The sequence below is a fragment of the Gymnoscopelus braueri genome (assembly GCF_963280865.1).
Source record: "Gymnoscopelus braueri genome assembly, chromosome: 16".
Classification (NCBI taxonomy): Eukaryota; Metazoa; Chordata; class Actinopteri; order Myctophiformes; family Myctophidae; genus Gymnoscopelus; species Gymnoscopelus braueri.
The window spans coordinates 24,011,628-24,029,573 of record NC_137616.1 but is presented as its reverse complement, the minus strand read 5'-3'; the positions used below and the strand labels follow the sequence as shown (position 1 = coordinate 24,029,573).

The 17,946-nt window shown below is 39.6% G+C and overlaps 1 protein-coding gene across 3 annotated transcripts; it reads left to right on the top strand.

The window, feature by feature from the left end:
- Positions 1-1,329: 1,329 nt before the first annotated feature.
- LOC308103249 (RNA-binding protein 25-like) lies at positions 1,330-17,862 on the top strand. Of its 3 annotated transcripts, none has more exons than XM_080453154.1 (18): positions 1,330-1,463; positions 2,314-2,417; positions 2,523-2,740; positions 3,719-3,776; positions 4,517-4,677; positions 6,202-6,378; positions 7,022-7,105; positions 10,012-10,289; positions 11,062-11,179; positions 12,517-12,606; positions 13,157-13,230; positions 13,721-13,871; positions 14,093-14,510; positions 15,715-16,010; positions 16,394-16,492; positions 16,588-16,635; positions 16,988-17,085; positions 17,597-17,862. In XM_080453154.1, exons 2-17 carry the CDS (start codon positions 2,339-2,341, stop codon positions 17,078-17,080), a joined length of 2,442 nt encoding a protein of 813 aa, XP_080309280.1. In that variant the 5' UTR covers positions 1,330-1,463; positions 2,314-2,338; the 3' UTR covers positions 17,081-17,085; positions 17,597-17,862. The 3 variants fall into 3 exon arrangements, with proteins under 3 accessions (XP_080309280.1, XP_080309281.1, XP_080309282.1); XM_080453155.1 differs by having other exon boundaries at positions 1,332-1,450; XM_080453156.1 differs by lacking the exon at positions 1,330-1,463 and adding an exon at positions 1,921-1,939.
- Positions 17,863-17,946: the final 84 nt, after the last annotated feature.

Below are 17,946 nucleotides of genomic sequence, written 5' to 3'. Positions count from 1 at the left end.
ACTATAATTAAGAAATGTGAGTACTTTTTCCACCACTGCACGGTGGGTGCCATTCCACCTGCAGCTGCAATCTCACTAGGATCAACTCACTTTGCAGGTTGCAGATCCGGTCTAGAGCGGATACGGAAACGGCTTGTGTGCATGCATGCATTTATGTATGCGTATGTATGTGTTTCAAATGACCAGATACAGTAGGCGGGCTCTACAACGGAGAACTGAGGAGTAAATAGATACCAGTGTGTAATAGTCTGTCTCGTGAAAACCAGCCCTGAATGAAACTTGAAAGAATTTATGAACAATAACAAGACCAAAATGTTGGAAAAACACTTAACCACAAACTATGTCATGGTTTTTGGTCAGTTTTGAACATGACCTGCTGTTCTTAAATTCTTATATTTGGTCAAACCTCAAAGTCCGTCCGGATTACTGTCATAAATATGGAGTTTCACTATAGATAACATTCTCACAAATGATATTGCGCCCACAATGTTTAATTTGTGGTAAAAATGAGTAGAGAGTGGGGGTCTTTTTTAATCCGGCGGAATGATATATTTAGCCAAGCGGGTGTACTGCGTTCCTTCCAGCACTTTCCATGAAAAACCCGCCTAAAAGTGACGTCACTGACTTGTCAATTTCAGCCCAGCCCCTCGCAACCGCTCGCAAGCTGTCACACATTGTACAAAATACTATAGCAACCAAACCGCAACTGAAAACAACAAAACTGGGAAAAACAAAATCATATGACATAGTAATAATGTAAAAAATAAATAAATACAAAATCATTTTAACTGCAGCCTGATAAGTTCATTCAACAAATGATGCAAGTAAATTATGTATGAGAGATCACACAAATAGTTCTACTTGTAGATATATAGTAGGCCTAAGTACAAATGAAACCATTTGGACTTTTTTTGTGTTATACTTCTAGCCAGAATAAATGTCTGACTGTACCTCGTGGTGTTTACATTTCTGTCTAATAAAGTATTCAATCAATAAAAAGAAACAAATTGCGTGTATTTCTTGGTACTCCAGTACTATTAAAATAAAATGTGTGTGTGTGTATATATGTATATATATATATATATATTTATTTATTTTTTTAATTATTATTATTATTAAACCATATATATATATATATATATATATATATATATATATATATATATATATATATATATATGAGACACACACACACACACACACACACACACAATTCATTATATTTTTTATAGTAATTGTTGACCTGCTGCTTGGTGTTAATATCGCGCAGATCAGAGACCGAAAACAAGCGCTCCACTGCTATCGTCATCACACGTAGTTCTGAGTCTGCGTGAGTTACTGAGGCCTGCGGCTAGGCAGCCTATTAGCTCGTTAAACACAGTTTAACATTATCGCGTTTCATAAAGGATAACTCATTCGTAACGAACCTTTTTCTTTAATTTGTTTCTGGGTACGTACTAAAGGTAAATTACTCATCTAATTCCGCGCCTGAACTGGCTGTTAGAAAGGTACTTGGGAGGCTTTACTTTGTGTAGTAACGTTGACGTTAGCTTAGCTTATCGCTAAGCTGTGCCGGGTGGAACTCGTTAGCCATGATGACATGAGTTGCTTGCTGAATGGCTGCTTTTAGTAACTTACTGAGTTTCAATCCTTTTGCGGCATGTTTATATTTCTATATCACAATATGATGCATCAAACCCTTAACTGTAGGCCTTTGCCTCATGGAGCTGACTAAAAGTTAGCTTGCAGTCATCTGTTAAGAAGTTACAACTGCGTAACAAACTTAGCAAATGGATATAATGCCTGCCATTATTAATGCATTACTCCTGTCATCTTTCTAATCACCCGAACAAAAGTAACCGAGCAACTTGGAGACGTATTTCATCTTGTTTTCATCAACTTTATTGCTGAGTGTAATAACACTATAATGAGATGTGAGGTAAATATGTCGGGTTGGCTTCACGACGGTAACAGGATAGGTGGGCACTAGGGACATCTGGCCAACTCGATGTAAAATTGGTACATTTTTCCAAAATGTAGTAAAAAATAGAATATTAGAAAAATGGTCAAACTATACATGATTAGAAAATGCGTAAACATTCGACAATTAAGGTCCAATATTTCTACAATTGCTACAAATTGTTACAAAACCTGTATATCCAGTCATTTTGGAACCTGTATATCCAGTCATTTTGGGGCATCAACAAGAAGTTGAAGGATAAAATCAATTCTAATAATGATGTACCATGCATGTTCACATCATGTATACTTAAGACCATTTTTCAAATAGTTTACCAATGTTTGTTTTATCAGGTTGGTCTCCTGCTACACAACAAGGATGTCCTTCCCACCTCATCTTAACCGACCGCTGCTACCCCAGCCAGGGATGCCTCCTCAGTATCCAGGTTTCCCCACAGGTAAGCCATGCCAGTGAGCTATTGCTAATCAACATCTTCACTTCTAATGACATCTGTGGTATCATCACAAACAAATGGTAACATGAGTCTTATTGGCTGTCACAGGAGCCCAGATGATCCCAATGCATATGGGCCTCATGGGTTCGACACCAGCTGTCCTATTGCAGACTCCTATGACGGTGATCAGTAAACCTGCCATGCCCAGGAAGGAGGGTCTTCTTGCGCGTCCCAAAGAGGACGAGAACAGCGGCCCCACCACCACAGTGTTTGTGGGTAACATTTCAGAGAAAGCCTCTGATGTGCTCATCAGACAACTGCTGGCAGTAAGTAACAGCTTGTTTAAGGGGAACTTAGCTGATATTCAATATCTGCTAAGCTGAATCATATTGTATTGTGAGTGGGACATGTGAAAGTGAGACACAACACTTCCATATGTGTTCTGTTGAGAGCTCCCGTTGGAAATCACCAGACTACATAAAACTTGTTGAAATGTCCTGACATTTTCCAACGCAGTGAGGCAAAGCTTTTGGCACACAACGTACTGGGAAGTGTTCATCTTCAAATGTCCTCAACACGGAACGATAGGATTTACAGTATATCGGCAAAGTTCCCCTTTAACAAACCTTTCTCATTACATGATTCCAAAGTGATAGTTGTAGTTAGCCAAAGAAATACCAGAGCTATTCATAACAAATATTGAACATAAAAACTAAAGCATTGGAACAAAAACATGAACATTGGCCAAGGAAGTCACAACACTAAATATTCTGTACTGTAATAGTTAAAGGTAGGGTAAGTGATATTTTTGGGTTAAAACAAAAAGTATTAAAGGTTAAAGCACTATATTGTGATAGTAACCATTGCTATAGAGTGTTTGTTCAGTAACAGGGGCCTCCCCGTCTCTCCAGCTCTTTAAATAAACAGAAAATACATTTTTTGGTAGGTGACAATATTTCAGCCAATCAGAAGAGAGTACCCATTTATAAGCTTAATTTTTTATAGTGTTCCAGTTCCCATTTTGTCAGCTCATTTCTTAGTGTCATCACTTCCTATTTCACTTGTTTAATCTGTATCCTGACTGAGTTCTCTATCCTGAATGGATAAAATTGGAAATGAAACTGAAACGAAAATGCATTTTCTGTTTTATAAAGAGCTGGAGAGACATGGAGACTCCTGTTACTGATCAGACACTCTATAGCAATGAGTACTATCAGAATATAGAGCTATTTAACACTTATTTTAACAAAAGAAAATCACTTACCCTACCTTTAATGAACTCATATCTTTCTTATTTTCATTAGAAATGTGGTATCGTCCTGAGCTGGAAGAGAGTCCAAGGAGCCTCAGGCAAGCTTCAAGGTAACATAAGATGCACACAATGATCAACTAAGTGAAACTAGCTTCACAGCTGCTATTTTCACCATTTACCACCCAAAATAAATTTGGCATATGAAATAACTGTCGATTCTTTTTATAATCAACTAAATAGATTAGTCTGATTAACCACTTAAAGCTTTTTTAGTCTTTGTCGTCCAACGTGTCGTCACAATGCATTGTCCAAGATGCATTTTGAGCTTGTAGATGATCTGCTATTTTTGTTTTTAAAGCTACACCATATAACTTTCATGTCCTGCCCATGATTTGAACCCAGTTGTTTTCCACTGAACTAATAGAGCCTGCCTGTTTATTCAGGGGAGAAATTTTATTTTGACCTTCAGGCAGTACCACTTAATGTCAACTAGTAAAACTAGTAGTGGTCAAACTAGACCACAGGAGGATATACATTTCTCAAGAGAAGAGCAGGGAGACTACATTCTACCACCCCTATATTGTAACATACTCTACCATACAAAGTGGTATAAAAATAAATAATCCACCATTTGTTGAAACACCTTGGCACTGCTCACCACTCCAATACTTCTACGACTCCTATTGTGGATTATCCCGCACAAGTCAAGATGACCTGATAATAGTCAACTGACTATTATCAGATAATGACAGATATACAAAGTGTATGTCAGAAAACCTGTTCCTAATTAACTAATTGCGCCCAAAATATGATGGGATTTAACCTTCCTCCATCCTGGTTTGTGTGGCAGCCTTTGGCTTTTGTGAGTATAAAGAGCCAGAGTCCACGCTGCGATCCCTGCGGCTGCTTCATGAGATGCAGATCGGAGACAAGGGTTTGCTTGTGAAAGTGGATGCCAAGACCAAAGCCCAGCTGGATGAGTGGAAGGCCAAGAAGAAGACAACCAACGGGGTAAGAGACTGATAAAATAAACCCGGCTCTGTCCTATGATGTAATTGTTAAACTGGCAAAGTGACACAGACATTTCCACTAGATAAGGTTCATCATGTCCTCCAAAATGTCAGAAATAAACGTATTTTTTTTAATGTAATGAATTTGAGTCTTGGCTTCACTTCCTTTTTGGTATCTCGGGGAGTCCTGTCTCACACAACTTATTTTTGCCAAAAGTGTATTTTATTTAATTTTTTGCTTTTATTGATAGGATAGTAGTCTGACAGGAAATGAGGAGTGAGTTTGAAACGCTGAGGAAGGCTGACGTGCTGAAACGCGTCCGTTTCTCTAGATACGACTGTCTGCTGCGGCTGTTCATGTTTAAAAATAAATCAAGAATATTATATAACTGAAGAGTGCGGATAATCCTTTATTGTATGTATTCTCAAGACTCTGCACCCAGTTAATCTCAAGAGACTACTTCTCAAGACTCCCCTTGAGTAAAGCACGCCTTCTCCTGACGGTATTATCCGGTAGGAGAGTTGCCTTCAAGGAAATGAGGAGTAACATGCAGCAAAGGCTGTCGGGATTCGAACCCATGACGCGCTGTCAGGCCACTCTGGAGCCCAGGTGCCTGGACCGCTAAGCCAGCGGTCCAGTCCGCCAAAAGTGTATTTTAATTAAATGGATGTAAGAACAATCCGCACAGTTAGTGCTGTGAAAATGTCAAGGCCCTCAAGAAAAAACTTTGTGGCTTAGAGAGGGTGTTGCCTCGTATGGGATCCCCTCTTAAGTTCTATTCCCTCACAACTTTCTGACATTCTAATATCTAAATATGGACTGAGTCACTACAAAACAATAGTTGTGAACATCTCTCTGCCCCTCCCATCTTTACATCTTTTGTTAAAAAAAAAGAATAGAAAAAAGGTACAAGGTGTTTCTGTCACTTTCCCCTGGTATGTACAGTATGTTGATCACTGTTATAGCCCTTGTTGGATGGTCTGTATGGCAAGACTGCTTAAGTGCTAATGTATTTGCGCTTGTGTGTTGTATTTTAGTTTTTGTATTTATTTATCTATTTAGCCCCCTTTTTCTTCATTATGCCAATTCCATGATTTCCCTCAAACCAGTGTGTGATCTTGTCCCTGCCAACCCCTACTGATTGGTCCTAAGAATGGTACTGAAGCCATATGCCCCATCTGATACACATGTAAATGGCATACGGATGCCATTTATGTACGTAGTGCATGCGGAGGAACACCCTATTCCCCATAGTTCAACACCCCAGAGACAAGCACCCAAGCACAGAAACCTGTAGGAACCCTTGTGCCGTGACAAAGAACGCTGTGACTCTCGTTCCTTACTGCATGTTGTTGTATTCACTCTGTTCTCTCTCATGTTTTCTTTCTCGCTCCATGTTGGGACTTAAAGACATAAACACCCTAATTGTAAACTTGAAGAAAGTTCATTTACATAGTTTGACTACCATGAACATATTCAACTGGCACATTTGAAAACGGCCTTGTTGTTTTCTGGCTGTGGCAGAAGGATGGAGGGCTGGATGAGGAGGAGGTGCTGGATGAAGAGACAAAGAAAAAGGATCAAATTGTCAAGGGTGCTATCGACGGGCTATTACGAGAGCATGCCAGTGAACTCAATGCTCCCTCACTGGACGACGACGCCCATCGCCGCAATAGGAGAAAGAAGGAGAAAAAAGAGGAGGTATGGGAATATTCCCCAATTTGTGCAGCTCTTGTTATGCAAATAAGGCTGCAAATTACGATTATTCTTTTAATTAATTATCTATCAATATACCGTGTATGATTTTATTATTCAGTTAATCCGTGATTTAATTAAGACCATAAAATAAGGCAACAGTTTAAAAGATAATTCTCATTTTATAATCTATGGCACCAAGAAAACATTCATATTTTGGTGATATTGTAATTGGCAAGTATAAGAATTAATTGCATGAATCACTAAAATGTAATTTAATTAATTACATTAAGTGTAAATTGATTCTATGATTAATCACAAATAAAAATTGCACAACGTTAGTAATCCGCCGCATCTGGCCAGTGTAAGAGTCAAAGCCTAGTCCCCCCCCCCCCACCCCTCGAACTGTTTACTGTACATATTTTTTGTTTTAAAACTGTTTATACGATGATTTGGATAGTAGTGTATATTTGTCTGTCATTAATTGTTTCTATGAATCGAGTACAAAGGAAAGGACCCCAATGGAAACAAGCCATAGGCTTTCTTGGGTTTAAAATCCTCTTAGCAGACCTTGTATTCAACTGCACTTAGTCTTTCCTGTGCTTTTTTATTGCAAACTGCTAATAAAGTATTCAATCTTTGTCCATAGGAGGACATCAACGCTATTGACATGGAGGACGACAAGAGGGACCTAATTTCCAGAGAGATTAGTAAATTCCGTGACACCCACAAGGTACAGTAACTCATTTGATCTCCTTATTGACATTACAGGTTTTGGACAGCAGCTGCTCACATAGTTCACACCCTTAATTTCACATATTTAACCGTAGTTAAGACACACAAAGATTGTTCTTGATCGTGCTAAGATGCACTCTGCGCTACAAATTGGTCACCTTCAATGAATTGGAGATCCTTAAAACTTTGCGCTGCCACACATCTGATTTAGTCGCACATTCTTTTTCAAACATTTTCATCATATGTGCTCCAACACTGCCCAACTGTTAGTATTTCTGATACCATTCTCAGCCCTAATTTGACACGTGTGACCACATTTTTTGTGAACCCACCTAGGTGTGACCATAATAGTCATTAGACATTCATCACACACACAAAAAATGCATGGAGACGATGTAAAGTTACTTAAAAGCTAATCTATTCATTAAACCCCACCATTATGATAGTGATCATATGGTGACAAAATCAAGATGAATCTCAGAGCTTTGGAAAAAGTTGCGAGGATAGGATGTAAGTATCAGCTTTTACTTACTATATACATATACTGGGCGCCCCCCTTTTGAGGACTTGTACAGGGGCAACTGCGTGGGCACTTTGGTGTTTGATTGACCTGCCATTTGGAACTCTGTCTGTTCAGCCAGATATGTATGAGTGACAAGAGTATTCTGATTGAGACAACACTGATTTCCATTTGGAGTCGTGCATCAGTGCTGCCCTGTGAGCTGAACAGCCCAGTGAACCTGTGCAAGCCCTCTGAAAAATGATGTTCTGTATTAATAGTGTCTGTTTGTTTATAGCACTTAGACTATTGTCAATAACCACTGCAGTGATTTTTGGCTTTGTCGGGGTGGGTGGGGGGGCGTCCTCTCCACAGCAGCAATGATGATCTGAAGTCTGGCAAGGTATGAACTTTCTGTGTGTGTGTGTGTGTGTGTCTGTGTGTGTCGTGTTTCTCCGCTTTCTTATCTCATCTATAGTGCTTTATTTTATTCATTATTGTCAATCAACTAGACTGGAGTAAGAATAACATAATAAGAATACATACCATAGCAAACAGTCACCTAACTAGCAAAGTCATGCGTTAATCAGTTACTTTATGATGAAGATAATTTGTAGCAGCCCAGATTCCAATGGAGTGGATCAGAAACTGAAAAAATAAGGGGGAAAAATTGTTTTACAGAACTAAGACTGAGAATGTGATTAACTTTACTGATTGTATTTAATTTAAATTGTATACTACTCGACACCACACTGCCTATTGCCATTACCAGTATGAATTAACTGAATTGTAATGATAATACAAAAGTATCATGATTACATGGATGATAGCCACAGACTTAACCATTTATACTCTATACCGCTAAACTATTTAAATGCTGTTTGGCTTTAAGTCATCTTTTTGAGTGCAAATCTTTAATAACAAAAAAATCTATAATGATAACGCAAAGTTATAATAGTTTGTCTAGTTGGTCTTTATGTCTTAAATCATCTGAATGTAAGTCGGAACAGAAACGACAAAACAAAATAAACATTAAAAAAGTTATTTACTTGTCCGGTCCGTGGTAGAATCTGCGTTGAGGTAAGTAAAAGAAACAAGAACTAACCCCACAAATTGATGTGGGTGGACATCAAGTTGTATGGAGATATGAAGAGTTTCCTACTTTGCTCAAAGCATATTAATCAAATTCCACTAGTCTGCTTCCCACTGTATTAATTTTCCAAATTATCATGAAGTCTTAAGCTATATTAGGCATAAGGCTATGATGTGAGAATTGTATTAGCTGTTAATAACCAGTTTACTGCCTGGTTTTATGATTTCTTTCAGGTTTGCACACATTTAACCTTTTTAACCATTCGGTTAACCTAATATTGATGTCACTCTGGATATGAGTGCTATCTACATGTCTAAAATGTTATACAATTGCAGACTTCTGGTCTCACTGTTTTATCCCAACAAACGTATGCACCACAAAGTGTTCAGTCAGCATTGGATCCTGGTTTGTAATTTTTCTGTAGACATGGAAAACATTGTGTATAGTATATCCTTATACGGTAGGGAGAGGTGGTGTCTGTGTGTCTGAGTAATGAGTCACAAGGACCTACCGAAGACTACTGTATGGGTAAGACAGCTTCTACAATTTCATTTATCTTTACAGAAATGTAACTGATGTTCATAAAGTCACATTTGTCTTGTTTTAGCCACTATATGAAATGGCATTGTAACCATTGTTATAATCTTGAAATAAGGGTTGTTTTTATGATGATGATGATGCTTGAGCACAGACAAAATCCCATAACGTTTTTTCCCTTGTATACCGTGTAACCTGCTTTCCTCCCAGGCCTAACTTAAAAGGCTTGTAGGGGCAGCGAAGGGCTGAATCCTAGTTCAACACCTGTAAGTCACAAACAACTAGTTTAACAAAAGACTGACGCCTTTTTTCTGTATTTCTGTTTTCCTTATAATGAGAGGAGACTCTTAAGGAGAGAAAAAGCATTGTCTTTTGCAGCGCCTTTTTCTCATTAATGAATGCCTCATATTGAACTCATCTGACAGACCGTTGACAGACATTTGTGACGATTAAAAGAAGTGGTTCCCAGGTACTCTGAAGCTGCTGTGTTTTATATTATATATATATATATATATATATTGTCCAGCATATTTTTTTATTCCTAAGTAAGGTCTGCTGTTTTAGTTTTTCAGGTTTTCCAGTACCACTTTTTTCATAGAATAAAGACGTACAGTAGAATAACTTCGGTCCCTCTGCAGAGCCTGGTAACCACTTTAGAGAATTTGTCAGGCCAGACAAAATTATTGTGCTCCTGAAACTGCTCAACACGGCTTACGCCCTACTCCTGCCCTGTCTGGGTCTTCACTGAACCTCCCTCTCTGCTTTTCCTCTGCAGAAACTGGAGGAGGAGAAGGACAAGAGGGAGAAAGAGCGGGCGGAGTTCGAGCGTGAGAGGAAAGAGAGGACCGTAGAGCGAGAACGGGAGCGAGAGCGTCGTGACCGTGAGAGGGAGAAAGAGAAGGAGCGCGACAGAGAGAGGGAGCGTGACAGAGATAATAGAAGTCGTGACCGAGATAGAGACCGCGACCGGGACCGCCGGACAAAGGAGAAGGAGAGGGAGCGGGAGAGAGACTGGGACAACAGGGACAAGAGCATTGAACGCAGTCGATCCAGGTAACACTAGATATTAAACTAGTCTGATCTGAAGCATGGTTTGGCAAATGGAGGGAGCACTGTGCTTCTATTGTGCTTTGTAGTAAAGATGGGCCAATATGGACAATTTTTTTTTTTTTATTCTGCCATTTGCTGATATTTTTCATAAATTGTTTATATTAATATATTCTTTCTGGTAGTGACTTGCAACTTTTACTAACACGAAAAAGACAATTTCAAAGTAACAACAATGGACAACAATATTATTGGATAACATAATTAAATGACTTAAAGAAAAATGTGCAAAAAGAAAATCCTCTCTGTTAGCATGTTGAAATGAACAAGTACTTATATGAAGTTTGATAGGCAAAAAAGTATTATCAGTGAACAGCAGTTGCTTTCCTATTTTGTTCCTGCTTATTTGGTCATTCCATTTTGTGGTTTTGCTAGGGTAACTGTCTTTCACATTCAGCATATCTTGTGTTTAACAGGATGATGAAATAAATTGGTTGTCAAACTGTCTTTAGCTGTAACTGGCGTAGTGTTCGACATATAATTTATAATTTAGGCTTTTACTGTAGCAGACTCTTATCTAGAGAGACTTACAAATTGCAGTAAATAAGATGAACCCTAGTCAACCAACAACAGGGTAAGCGATCAAGTAAATTCAGTGCCAAGAAAACAATTAAGTGCTACAAAGTAGCTAAGCTATTGCCATTTGATTGGTCGGGATGGAGTAGGGCACAGAGGTGCACTCGGAACATTTTCTAATAATTTTTTCTGTGTTTGGCAGGGAGAGGAGTCGAGACCGAGACAAGGACAAGAAGCGGGACCAAGAGGATGAAGAAGATGTGTATGAACGCAGGAGAGTGGAGCGGAAGCTGAGAGAAAAGGAAGCAGCCTATCAGGAGGTAAGTAGGGGGTGGTCAGAGAAACTTCAAAGATCAACCAGGTTCAGTCTACTTAACTAGTAGAAAGATGTCTTTCTCCCGGTGCAACAACCACTTCTACATGTAGACTGGGATCAATCCACGGTTGACGATTCAGTCTAGAGCGGATACTGAAACGACCTGTACAGTATGTGTGTGCGCAAAAACGGATAAAGTAGGCGGGCTCTCCACCGGATCAGAGCGCTGAGCAGTTAATAGAAACTAGGTGGCTCGAATTTACTTCTATGGAAGCATGTGAATCTAATCTATAACCAGTTGTGTGTATAAAGTGCCTGCATTTATGTATGTTCATAGCAAAACACGACCTGTTGTTTGCTATCGCTCAACCACTCAATGACTTGATTCAGAGTTGCTGAGGACAAGGATGTGCTTTTAAGATTATAGCTACATCAATTGTAAAGGTGATAGTGGGGAACTCTCAAATGAAGGAAGGTAAAAACCTCCCTATTACCTCCCTATTATAAACTGCAACTTTTCCTCTTCCCATATGCAAGGTGCATAATGGTTCAGATAACTACTGAAGGCCACAGGCATAATGCATGTCTTCCTCATCCCTTGTAACTTTAACACTGCTGCACTGCACCATTTGGCTGTTAAGTCAAGCCCTACAGTAATACTAGATAATTGTTTATTTTAAGGTTAAAGAGTATTTGAATTGGTCAAACTAGGAATAGGATACATGTTCAAGAGCATCTTCCTTAAAACACTAATGGTCTTGGATGTTTCATAAAAGTGATGGTTTAAGTCTCAATCTGTGATTTTTCTACAACTGGTTGCTGTATGTAGAACACCAGGAACATACATTTAGAATGATAATACTGACGCATCATAATTTTACATATTGTACTACCGTAATAGTTTAGGAAACGGTTCACAAGTAGTGGGGCTTCTTTCATGCCATTTCACAAATCATAGAAAGTGACTTGGCCTTGACAAAAACTGTTTTTGCCAGACCCAAGGGGTCGGGCTTACATGAGGCTTTGTACCTGTTTCGTCCATACATGGGCATGGTCACTTTGTCCTCCGGCCCCAGCCAAAAAAAAGTCTGTCACTTTGTCCTCCGGCCCCAGCCAAAAGAAAATCTGTCCCGCTTTCGTCCCCTTTCGTTACGAACTATTCATGACATCATTTTTATGTCACAAGTATTATAGGTGTGTTACATACTAGGACTAGGACATACCAGGTCTCCTGGTCTTGTTTTTTTTCTTTAATCCCTGCCTCATCCATAGATCTCCTTACACAGAGGCATAAATAATACACACAAATATGTTGCTGATGTGACACTGTTTTGACTGCAGCGTCTCAAAAACTGGGAGCTCAGGGAGAGGAAGAAGGCTCGAGACCATGCCAAGGAAACTGAGAGGGAAGATGAACGCCGGAGAGAAATGGTAACAGGAAGTGGTAACCCACTGATGTGTCAGAGAGCACCTCTGTGTGATCTGGGCATTTGGAACACATTATGTCAGAGGCCTTCATTCACAATGCAAGCCTGATGTGATTTTACATTAGCCTTTGTTTATGACCAGTTTAGCTTGTTGTAATGTACTGTACTCAGTGTTATGGGTGGACAAGCATAAGAGGGAAAAAATACTTAATTTCCAGTAGAATAGCTGCATGCAGGGCTGTGAGAAATTATTGATTGAAATGAATTAATTAATCTTTGAATATTGGGCAGGGCGTGGCTCCACAAAAAGCAAGACGACGACACATGTCTCCATATACTATTGTAAATGGAGAGATGCCCTGGAATTCTGCCTGAATTCCAGTGTATGTCATTGTAGAGGACATACAGCTGTGGCTCTATTTGGCATTCTTAAAAAAGTTTCAGAACACAGACATCATTTTATTTCAGAGTGGGAATTTGTGTCCAATTTTTTGTAAATATTATACCATGATAAATAAGGCCTCTTGTATCTAAATGTCTAAATGTTCCTGCAGGTTAAAGAAGGAAAACGACTGAAGGAGTTCCTTGAAGATTACGATGATGACAGGGATGACCCCAAATATTACAGGTGAGCTTCAGGACTGAATATGATATCATGAGCATTTACCACGAATATGTTGTGCAGCTGTACTGTGAGGTTAAAACCTTTAGTTTTTGTTTCATGATGAACCAGATGGATGGGTTTTTATTTTAACTAGGACCCCACAGCTAGTTTGAACCATTTGGTCAGTCGGTCTATCGGTCAGTCCAAATTGTCCAAGTGCAAACAAGAGCTTATCGCAGCTCATCATGAATTACATGTTTCTGAACGTGGACAATTCAGATGGTCGGTAAGTTTTCAATCTCAGAAAGGCCACTATATTTGGCTTTCCTTGGACAGTCTACTCTAGACTAACTGACACTCTAGCGTGATAAAGCAAACCCCAAGCCAAGATAAATAAAAACCCCAAATAATGAAAACATACTATTTCACTCAGGCCTGATTCTGAGTAATTGCATGCAGTGTTGCAGTTTCATCCTTTGTTCCTTAATGTTGTAATTTGTGCTGTGACCCCTAGGGGCAGTGCACTGCAGAAGCGTCTTAGAGACAGAGAGAAGGAGATAGAGGTGGACGAGCGTGACAGGAAGAGGGAGCAGGAAGAGCTGCAGGAGATCAGACAGAGGCTGCTGGCAGAGGGACATCCAGACCCCGACGCAGAGCTACTCAGGGTGCGTGTGTGTGTATATGCGTGTGTGTGTGTGTGTATGTCTTGTCTGCGTGGGTGCATGCCAGTATGGCACTATTGTCTTTGTGAAGGTCACTTGATCCTCAGAATCCCCCTGCATTCCTGTTTGACTGTATTGATAATTTCTTTTCATCAGCAGACCCTCTGCACCGTGTGATTGCCTGATTGGTCACACCCCTGTGTTTGTGCCTCTCATTGGTTTAGATGGAGGAAGAGGAGGAGCGACTGCGGCAGCCTCCTGTCCTCCCGGAGCCAGAGCCAGAGCCCGAGGAGCAACGGAAGCACCCCAAGGCCTCTCGAGACCACCGGGACCGCCGAGGGGACAGAGACAGAAGGGACGGACGCCCACGAGTTGCCCAGTCAGACGATGAGGTGGAGGAGGGTGAGGAAGAAGATTATGAGAATGAAGATGAAGATAACCCCCACTCTAAGCCCAGCCTGAAGCCCACATTGCGGCCAATCACATCGGCCCCCTCTGTGTCCTCGGTCAGCAGCAATGCGTCCCCCAACACGCCCGGGGGCGACTCGCCGTGCGGCATCATCATCCCCCATGAGAACTCTCCACCCGAGGCCCTGCCACAGGAGGAACACAGACCCAAGATTGGCCTGAGCCTCAAAATGGGTAAGACCAGTGACACCTGGAGGCTTATGCAAGGGCCTTCACTGCAATATACACAGTTATTTAAGCATTGACATCGCAATGTACCCGTGCAGTAGCACCTTTGCATGTAATATGAGGCAAATTGGTCAGTGACGTTGCGCTAAAACTCTTGACCCATTAAGACCTGGAACGCATCTCGTAAAAATGTGTGCAAATCTTTGAATATGTTGTTTTAAAGCGAACATTTTTAACTCAAATCTTTGCTTCTGGGGGTCCCTGGAACACAATTTTTTGAGATGGGGGTCGGCGGCCAAATACATATCATTTTGGGGGTCCTTGACATGAAAAAGTTTGAGCACCACTATAGAAACATAAGTTTTCATAATACTGTTTTACTGGATTTAGAAGACATTTTGCAGAATCGGCCTCAGGTCTTAATGGGTTAAACTAACAAGGTTCATGTTTTTCATGACTTATCTGCAAGAAACGGCAGGGACCATCTGATAAATGACATAATTTAGTCTAATTTAATGACTTCTTGTTAACTGGCACAGCCAGAGTATTGAACCTTATTCCCCTGTCTCAAATCCCTGAAATAATTTTTAGTCATGCAGTACATTCTTTCAAATAGAACTGTTAAAATAAATAGAAATACCTTTGGGATGATCCCCGTGGGAAGATTCTGATATGTGTTGTAGCAGCACAGCAGTAAGCAATGAATAATGGACAAAAAAAACAATGTATTGGTTAAAATATTGTGTCAATTGTTTTCCAACCTAGTTAAGCCCTTCTGTAGAATTAATGTAAAATTAATTACTTTTAGCACCACTGCAGTAACACTCAACTGAGTGAAAATTTAAGAGAGAAATATATATATATATATATATATATATATATATATATATATATATATATATATATATATATATATATATATATATATATATATATATATATATATATATATATATATATATATATATATATATATATATATATATATATATATATATATATATATATATATATATATATATATATATATATATGGGAGGAAAAAAAGAACAAAATACACATACTGGAGCTACATGTAAATCTTTCAGCAAAAAAGGCCCAGATTTGGAACCTGATCTTATTACCTTATTGTTGAATTTATCATTCATTAAAGTTATAATTATTTTCTTTATCATTCATTAAAGGTATTATTTGTCTTTTGATTGTCTAGGTGCTACACCAAGCCCCAGCCAGCCCAATTCCACAAAACGGAAGAGGCCCACAGTAGACAGTGTCTTCAACAAGTTTGATGATGAGGAGACGGACGAGCGGCCCCGCAAGAGGAAGCTGGTTCCCCTGGACTACGATGACGAGAAGAGCTTGGGGGTGGATGGGGCAGCCCTGGCCAATGTTAAGGGAGCCGACACTGAGGAGAAACGCAAACACATCAAGAGCTTGATAGAGAAGATTCCTACGGGCAAGCCTGAGCTTTTCGCCTACCCATTGGATTGGTCTATGGTCGACACGGTGAGAAACACTGCCCAGTGTTACCAGCTTTTTTTACTCACTGTTGGCCAAAGTGAGCAGTTCCAGTTCTAGTTTTAAGCATTCAGTGGACTGTTAAAGGGAACTTTGTAATTGTCAACTGAGGGGTGTGTTTATTCTACACAAATTCTCCCAGATGACTGGAGATTATGTCCAGCAACCTTTAGTCACAAACCATCTACACAATTGGTTCCCAAACGTTTCATTCAATCAATCATCGCTTTTCAAACATTTGTATTTATTTATTTGCAACCCATATAAATGTTTGGGAAACGCTAATGTACCCTAATTGTCATCTGCCTCTGTTGTAGCTTGGTACCCTTCTAAACAAAGTTTTGTATATTTTTATTTTTGTCTCCCCATAGCTATTGATGGATCGACGCGTCCGTCCCTGGATCAATAAAAAGATCATTGAGTACATTGGAGAGGAAGAGCCAACATTAGTGGACTTTGTCTGCTCCAAGGTAATGCATATGTAGTGGTTGACCTTTGGAGAATTGCAGTTATGAAGTCAAATGAGTTGAATACCACTGATTACTTATGTAATTTCCTCCTCCAGGTGATGCTTCATGGTACCCCACAAGGTATTCTAGATGATGTTGCTATGGTGAGTGGCATTTAAAGAGCCAACACACACACACACACACACACACACACACACACACACACATCCAGTCTACTGTAGGTGCTTGTTTGGGAGTCGATGGAAGAGTCCAACAATACGGAGGCTGATGTTCATTCCTGATATAAAGACATTCCTAACAACCGCCATATTGCATTATCATTACAGTTGTTGTACCATGAGATGACATGGCTTATTTTTTTAGATATTATTTGGGCTTTTGCCTTTATTGATAGTATTTAGTGGAGACAGACACGCAGCAAAGCTGTATTAGAGCCTATATGTGGTATGTGCCCCATTTGAGGTGCTTCTAACCGCTGCCTTTCTCCTTGCTAAGGTTCTGGACGAGGAAGCTGAAGTCTTCATAGTGAAGATGTGGAGGTTGCTCATTTACGAAACCGAGGCGAAGAAGATTGGACTGGTTAAATGAGCGAAGTAAGCACTGAATGAAGATCAACCTTTTTTATATATCACCTTTCCATATCCATTCAGGCCAGAATTTAGGACTCATGACACACTCAAATCATTCAGGTAAAGTCTGTATTGCTGGTGTGCGTTATGGATATACATTATTCACACACCGCCATTTTATTGAAAACATCCAGGACTAGTGGTGTTTGCAGACGGTCTGTTCAGCCATTTACCCTCACTTCTTAATTCACCCGCCTTGCGCTTTCATGACTTTAGGTCAGAGGGGGAAAAAAGGACTTATGACATCAGCTCCATGTTTGACAAGTTGAATTAAATTTCCAATAGTTTTTTAAAGCGCATGGTCAGTACACACAATCATTTCGAAATGAAAGTATAGCTACTTAACAGCCCTGCTTCCATGTTCACACAGCCAGTCTTGAGGTTCCCAATGGATTGTCCTGAATAGAAATGTCTGTTCTATACACGTATTTTATGAGTATACACCGTACTTATGTTTTTTATTTTACTTTTTCAGGTTTTGGGACCCATGTCTTTTGAGGAAGTTTTTTTCTGGTCACATTCATGGTAAACATGTTCTCATCCATAAGCCAAGGGAGCATTATAAGTATCTTGTCTACTGAACATGATTGGCAAAAACAATGGCTGGTTGTACACCTGTAGCTACAACTTCAAAACCACTATAGGAAAATACAGCTGCTAAGAATGAAATACAGTTGTAAAAATGCTTCCATTTGTTTTTGTATCATTGGACATTTGTTTTGAATAAACTTGATTTTTATATATACTGTATGAACTCTAATTTGTTCACATTTAAAGAACAATTGAGGTTAGACATTGCAGTCTCGTTCTTCACCGTATCTCTAA

What these genes read in the sequence shown, in the direction of transcription:
- LOC308103249 (XM_080453154.1), top strand. Translation starts at nt 2,339, where the DNA reads ATGTCCTTCCCACCTCATCTTAACCGACCGCTGCTACCCCAGCCAGGG. An exon ending in TGGCCTGAGCCTCAAAATGG is followed by an intron (nt 14,511 to 15,714) that starts GTAAGACCAGTG and finishes TTGATTGTCTAG; the next exon opens with GTGCTACACCAAGCCCCAGC. An exon ending in TTCTAGATGATGTTGCTATG is followed by an intron (nt 16,636 to 16,987) that starts GTGAGTGGCATT and finishes CTCCTTGCTAAG; the next exon opens with GTTCTGGACGAGGAAGCTGA.